The 7538-nt window shown below is 47.0% G+C and overlaps 1 protein-coding gene across 1 annotated transcript; it reads left to right on the top strand.

The window, feature by feature from the left end:
• Window positions 1-1676: 1676 nt before the first annotated feature.
• Window positions 1677-7194, top strand: RPS4X (ribosomal protein S4 X-linked). Its single transcript, XM_075538877.1, has 7 exons — window positions 1677-1783; window positions 2909-2986; window positions 3247-3427; window positions 4312-4409; window positions 5543-5714; window positions 6707-6864; window positions 7035-7194. The coding sequence occupies exons 1-7, from the start codon at window positions 1781-1783 to the stop codon at window positions 7134-7136; spliced, it is 792 nt and encodes a 263-aa protein (XP_075394992.1). The 5' UTR covers window positions 1677-1780; the 3' UTR covers window positions 7137-7194.
• The last annotated feature ends 344 nt before the right edge of the window (window positions 7195-7538 follow it).

The following is a 7538-nucleotide window of genomic DNA, read 5'->3' as shown; positions in this document are numbered from 1 at the left end:
ATCATCTCTGTAAATATAACAGTGGCACTGTGTCAGAACTGGCACACAGTCAAAACTAAACCACGCCCACTGCCATCGAGCCAATTCTGACTCATAGCAACCCTGTAGGACTGCACAAAACTGCCCCTGTGGGTTTCCAAGCCTGTAAGGAGTAAAAAGCCTCATGCTTCTCCTACCAAGTAGCTGGTGGTTTTGAACTGCTGACCTTGAGGTTAGCAGCCCAACAGATAACCCACTACTATACGAGGGCTTCCTTGGCACAGAGTAGGCACTCAATAAATATTGAAGAAATAGATTTAGTTTAAGGAATTCATTCGACTGAAGGAAAAACTAGCGGAAGAAATTTGCTCACTGCAGAAACAAACGCTCATAAAAATGCAACAAATACAAGAGTGAAATGTTCAACAATAGACATATGAGGCATCCACTTAATGGAATATGATGCAGTGTTCAAAATAATAATTATGATGACTATAAGCAACTTGGAAAGTGTTTATAACATAATAAAGACAGAACACAAAATGGTCTGTATGCTAGGCGTAGAATTATGCAAAAGTATGCATGCACACAAACCAATCAGAATGAGAACAGGAACAAGAACAAACGAATACAGATGATGGGTTTAGGGTATTTGGGGAAGTGCTGTTTGTGATTTTCCTAACTTTTTCCAAATTCTCTTTATTTTTGTTAGAATGTCATTTGTGCATAAATGTAAAATGAAAGAGAAAACACACACACTAGAGGTTATTTGAGTTCAAGTCCCCTGACAAACTGCAGTATAAGAACACACCTAGGAGGAGGTGGTGTGGTGTGTGTTACGTTGGCAGGGTTGTATCCTGCTCCCTCTAGAGATTTCAGGTTGGGCTGATAACCACAAAGCCAGCTGTTCAAAACCACCAGTTGCTCTATGGGAGAAGGATGAGGCTTCCTACTCCAGAAACCCACAGGGGCAAGTCTACCCAGTCCTTAAAGGGTCACTTTGAGTCCACATCTACTCAATGGCCTTGAAAAGGACTGGAAGTGGGGTGGGATGGGGTAGGGTGGGGCAAGCGGAGTTTCAAAGTAGAGGAATAACATGATCAGATTTTTGTTGTCGTGAGATAACTAGATTATTTCTAATGTCTTTTCTCTTCCCTGCGATTCTATGATAAATGCCATATGAGCTGTACAGAAAGCGAGGAGCTAGAAACCGAGGATGCATGCGGGACCTAACACAGCATCTCCATCTCCTACTCCCCAACTCCTCAGCAGTGCACAACGGAGCAGGAGAGAAAAGACAACTGTTGATGCTTCCTAACGCAAAGCTTCCTAATGCAAAGCACAGGTAGGTTCGTTGCCTCCAGGGAACTCGGGGAAAAATTAGTGGAAAGTGGATGGGACTTAAAGGAACCCCTCTTTGCACTTTGCATGAAGACAGGGGACCTTGCTTAATTCATCTTTGTATTTAGTCGGCATTGACTTGATGGCAGTGAGTGTTTTTGAGTTAGCACACAATAGACTCATGAGTCATCCTAAATAGGCAGGCACAAAAGAGTTTTCAGCAACTTCTTGATGCAAGAGGGAAGAAGGCAGGAAATGGCCCTTAGGACACTTCTCTTAGGGACCTTTTTCCTTTCGGGATTTCTGACCTCCCACCAGTAGATGGCAAGGTAGAAAGCTCAGCGGTCCAGGAAAGGGCGGTGCTGGGCGGAGCGTTTGAGGCCTTGGAGCGCCCACAGCAGGGCCCTGTTTTCTGGAGACACCGGAAAGAGCTGGGTCTCTTTCTGTGCTCGGCGCAGCCATGGTAAGGCCCTTACGCGGCGAGCTCGTGGGTCGCATCGGCTGCCATCCTCGGCGGATTGACGCCTTCCCCGGCCGCCACATCACCGCGGAGGGTGGCCCGGCGGAGGCGAAGGGAGCGCGGTCCCCGGGGCTGCCCTTGGTGGCCTCCTGGGCCAACACCGAAGCGGGGTGCTGGCGCGCGCGGGCGCTTAGACGATGCCACTGGCGGCCGGGCCCAGGCCCGAAGTCCGCGGCCACCCACGGCTCGTCACGTACCCACTGGCCCGGGGGAAGTAGCTCCAGTTGCTGCACCCTTGAGCCAAGGTGCCCGGGGCGGCCTGGCTTCCATTAACGCTGGGTACGCCCGGCGGAAGGGCTTTTTGGGTTACTGCCTTTTGACTTGGCCCCACTTCACTTGAGCCCTTGTGGTGATGTCCTTGCGCCGCTGGGCTGCTAGCCTCAAGGGTCCCCGGTTCAAAGCCACCGGCCGCTCCGCAGGAGAAAGGCGCGGCTTTCTGCGCGGGGCACCAGTTTCGGACGCTCGGGCAGTTCTAGCTGCCGGATGGGCTCCCTTTGAGTGGGCGTCGACTCCGTGGCAGGGCGTTTGGTGCTTGCTTTTTGGTGGAACGGTAACGAGCATGTATCCATTCAGCTGTCTTCCGATTTTTTGGTCTTTTTGACCGAAACCGCACCCGGCGGGTCAGAATCTGCTGACTACTTTGTGAAAACTTTATTACTTTACTGACACGTGGAAGCTCTGGGCTCTGTCGCGTTCTGGCCATGTGCCAGGCCTCGCGCATGGCGCCGATTCTGTGCTAGAAAGCGTCCGAGCGGCCAAGCGAAGGTATCCCAGCTTCATTTTTAAGCAGCAACATGGGGCTAGATATTTGGCGCCGTTCTTAGAGGTTATCAGTGGACGCCTGACAGATAAAAGGCTTCGTGGAGCCTATGAAAGTTTTAGGTCCGGTGTGACCATTTGTTTCTCGTTTGGGTTTGTTAACCAGAGCCGTGTGGTTTCTAGCTTTGCATTTTGCCCCAGAGGAAACAGACAGTACTTTCCACAAGTTCACTAGTTGGCTTTGTAGGTGGGTGGGAAACTTGGTCACTTTACACCGTTGCCATCTCAAATGCTGAAACTCCCCCGCAGGCTCGTGGTCCCAAGAAGCATCTGAAGCGCGTGGCTGCTCCGAAGCACTGGATGCTGGACAAGCTCACTGGAGTGTTTGTAAGTACCACATCGTAAATAATGCGCTCTTCCTGGGTGAGTGTGTCCCCAAGCTTTGTCCCCGTTGACGCTGCTTTAATGCTTGCTACTGGAAATGCCTCTCAAGTCATTTGCGGGCTAGCAGAGGGAAAAATAGCTTCCGTGTTTCTATACCTCATTCTGTGCATGCCCTCAAAATTCCCGTGCTAATGAGTCGGGCCTCTGAAGGGGAAAATGTTGTAAAGACTTAAGGCCTGGAATCCTTAATTTTCATTTTACAGGCTCCTCGTCCATCCACTGGTCCCCACAAACTGAGAGAATGTCTCCCCCTGATCATTTTTTTAAGAAATAGACTTAAGTATGCTCTGACAGGAGATGAAGTTAAAAAAATTTGCATGCAGCGGTTCATTAAGATTGATGGCAAGGTCCGAACTGATATAACCTACCCTGCTGGTTTTATGGGTAAGTAGGCATTCGGTGGTGCTGCCATTTGAGAGTTGTTGTCTCTTCAGGGTGCAAATTGTTTTGAATTGTGGACTTTTCTGCCTTCCCGGATGGTTTGTCTAGAAATTTGAAGAATTGCCTGGAAGCTTGTACAAAATGGAGTGTTAGAAAAGGTTTGCGTCCCCTTCACTCATGCAGCTGGGGTGGGTGGAATAGGACTTTGGGGTACTCCCTGAAAGTTTGAAAGGGTATTTAGTTTGGATCTCCCTCACAGAAAGGGATGATTCCAACCAAGATGCAATATACCACGAATGAATTACACATGACTCTTCTGGTTCCTGAATGCTTCCCCCCCCCCCACTACCATGACTCAGTTCTACCTTACAAATCAGGCTAGACCTGAAGAATACACATTGGTACAGATAAAGAGCTCTCACACATGGAATTCAGTACAGATTAACGGACACATGGGGATGAATAACAAATGTGGGTGAAGGGAGACAACGGACCGTGTAAGATAGGAAATAATAACAGTATATAATTGATCAAGGAATCAGGGGAGGAGGGGGTGGGAAGCTTATACCATGGGCTCAAGGAGGAAGAAAATGTTTTGGAGATGGTGGCAACCTATGTACAAATAGGCTTGTTACAAGTATGAATGTTGTAAGAGCTCCCAATAAAATGATTTTTTTTTTTTAAGGAAAGGGTATTTAGTGTTGGCAAAAATGCGGAGTTTTTCAAGAAACGTGCTGGAGATGCTTTTTATGGAAAACTAATCCAACAACTGAATATTGTCTTGATCATAAGCAGAAACTTTATTTTGTGTTCTTAACAGATGGGGTTTATTTTGCTCAGTACAGAGTAGTAGAGCCCTAATAAGTATCGTTTCTGTTTGAAATCAGATGTCATCAGCATTGACAAGACCGGAGAGAATTTCCGCCTGATCTACGACACCAAGGGTCGCTTTGCTGTTCATCGCATTACTCCTGAGGAGGCGAAGGTGCGTGTAAAGCAATCTGATCTTTACTCCATAAGGATTGCCTGAATTACGTACAGGCTGCTTTGTTGCAATGAGGCAAGTGGAGCCTGGTGTGTCTGGACGTACCCAGTTACCGGGTAAAATTAGTATTCACCACACATGTATGATATGCATTTTCCCATGTCATAAAAAGTGTTAACTAATCACTGCATAGCAGACCATTGCTGGATATCTAATAATTAACCTAAGGTTAGTGGTCGGGGTGAATTCCAATTGAATAGTGATTTATTTCAGATGTGTGCCATGAAGTTGATTCCAGTTCATAATGAGGCTGCAGGACCAGAAAACCAAGTCCAATCCAATTTGTCTTCTGTCTTGTTTTCATTTGCAGGTCTAGCTTTACTTTAGGAGGGGGAAGGTATTAATGGAGGACGCTGATCCTCTAGGCCAGTGGTTCTCAACCATCCTAATGCTGCGACCCTTTAATACAGTTCCTCAGGTTGTGGTGACACCCCCCCCAAAACCATAAAATTATTTTTGTTGCTACTTCATCACTCTTAATGTTGTTCCTGTTATGAATTGGGCAGCCCCTGTGAAAGGGCCGTTCCATCCCCACCCCCCAAAGGCGTCGTGACCCACAGGTTGAGAACCACTGCTCTAGGCATTCATGTGAGGTAACAAGATTGCAACCTTTGGTTGTTGGTTTTACACAACATTACATGGCTTGAATGGTTAGCTCAAAAGGAAGGGGCATCCAACTGGATGATTTTGCTCCTGATTTCATTGAACTTTGTTCCCAGGCTGGTAAATTTGTTACCAATGGCTTCTTGAGGATTTGGTGTATGGGTAGAAGGAGCCCCATCGAGATTACGCTGTGTTGGATCAAGAATTTCGGGAGGTTGGAGAGAAGGGGGAGGAGTGTGATTTGTATTAGAAGACCCTGGTGGTGGAATTAGACCAACTCTGAATTTCAGAGGTCCCTTGGTAGAGGGGAGTTGTACTTGAGGTTTCGCATGGAGGGTATAGATCTGGAGGCAGTGCAGACTTGCCCAGCAAAGGAGAGCAGTAGTGGCATGTGTTGTAACTTTCCATCTACTCTGGGACATAGCACATGTGAATGAGACTAAAGGTGGCCAATTCTTACATGCTTCTAGTACAAGTTGTGCAAAGTCAGAAAGATCTTCGTGGGCACGAAAGGAATCCCTCACCTGGTGACTCACGATGCTCGCACCATCCGCTATCCTGATCCCCTCATCAAGGTGAATGACACCGTTCAGATTGATTTGGAGACCGGGAAGATTACTGATTTCATCAAGTTTGACACTGGTAAGCAGCCACTGAAGGTCTAGGTGCAGTTCTTTGTATCCTGCTATTTTGAGGTCTTGATATAAAGGCTGTTTGAAACCTCCCAGTGATTCCAAGGTATTCCTGGTTAAGCTAGGGACTGGGAGGTGGGGCCAATACATAAATGGAGAGTATATATTTTAGTGCCTTGACGTGTGGTACTTCTATTTTTGGTGGCAGAGAAGAGTGGAGACCCAAGGCCCAAGTGTCAGCCAATGGAGATCCCCTCATAGAGGGGCTTAGGAGAGGAGATGGGTTAATTAGGGTGTGAGGTAGTATCGATGAAGAACACAGCTTTCCCCCAGATCCTGGATGCTTCCTCCCCCCAACTACCATGATCCGAATTCTACCTTGCAGGGCTGGATAGGACAGAGGCTGTACACTGGTGCATATGAGGGTTGGAGATACAGGGAATCCAGGGTGGATGATACCTCCAGGACCAAGGGAGTGAGGGACGATGCTGGGAGAGTGGAGGGTGAGTGGGTTGGAAAGGGGAAACTGATTACAAGGAGCCACATGTGACCTCTTCCCTGGGAGAGGGACAGCAGAGAAGGGGGGAAGGGAGACCCCGAATAGGGCAAGATATGACAAAATAAGCATCTCTAGGAAACCCTAGTGGGTTATGCATGGGGCTGTAAACCACAAGGTCAGCAGTTCAAACAAAAGTCTGCTGACAGCTCTGCTTGAATTGCTAAAAGCTGTGTTAACCATGTGAATGGATTGAGATTTAGAACTGCCTTGGGGGGCGCGGCAAGGCTTGTAGTCTAAGCAAAAGAAAACAAGAATTTTGTAAAGGTATTCTGCTGTGGGATGGGGAGGAGTTTGCATTTGTTAGATAGTGGGGGGTGACATCCGGAGATCATCCATATGAGTCACTTAGGAAAAAGAGTAGCTTTCAGTTCTAGTGAAGATGCTTATATTAACCATTGGGTGATTGTGCTTCGAACAGATGATACTGATTTCTTATTGCCTAGGTAACGTTTGTATGGTGACTGGAGGTGCTAACCTGGGAAGAATTGGTGTGATCACCAACAGAGAGAGACATCCTGGCTCGTTTGATGTGGTTCATGTGAAAGATGCCAATGGCAATAGCTTTGCCACCCGGCTTTCCAACATTTTTGTTATTGGAAAAGTAAGTCTGGTTTTGCATCTGTGGTTCAGGGGAGCTGCTTATTGTGGTTCATTCACATCTGCATATCTAGGAAATGCTTGATGGCATGGCCCCAGCGACATAACAGGTGTGCCAAACTACAATGGAGTTCGTCAGTGAGGGTTTTATTTTCCCTTTTTTTCCTCCTTCAGGGCAACAAACCATGGATTTCTCTTCCCCGAGGGAAAGGTATCCGGCTCACCATTGCTGAAGAGAGAGATAAGAGACTGGCTGCCAAACAGAGCAGTGGGTGAAATGTTCTGGGTGATGGACATGGAGAGATCTCAAAAGGAATAAATACAGCATAATTAATTGGCTCCTGGTTTTATTTACCGTTTCCTGATGGTTTAGGACATAACTAGATCTTTCTTTGTGTTATAGGTTATCCTTGGAAAAGCTAGGAATAGGAACATGGAGATGAATGGGGGGGGGGTCATTAAGACAAAACTCAGTGGAGAAGCTGAGTCCTAGGGTTTCAAGTAAGTGGGACCATTTGTTCATCTTATTTTCTTTGTTTTTATTGTACTCATCACTCCCCACCACGATCTTGCCAAATATTGATTGTAGATTTCTAGCAGTAGGCAATGGGCTCTTGATGCCATAACACACTGCTTGGTTTTGGTTATGTTGTCTTCCAGGTGCTCTTTGATCCTCAG

This window comes from Tenrec ecaudatus, chromosome X (genome assembly GCF_050624435.1).
Source record: "Tenrec ecaudatus isolate mTenEca1 chromosome X, mTenEca1.hap1, whole genome shotgun sequence".
In the NCBI taxonomy this organism is placed as follows: domain Eukaryota; kingdom Metazoa; phylum Chordata; class Mammalia; order Afrosoricida; family Tenrecidae; genus Tenrec; species Tenrec ecaudatus.
This window is presented reverse-complemented; position numbering and strand designations above follow the sequence as displayed.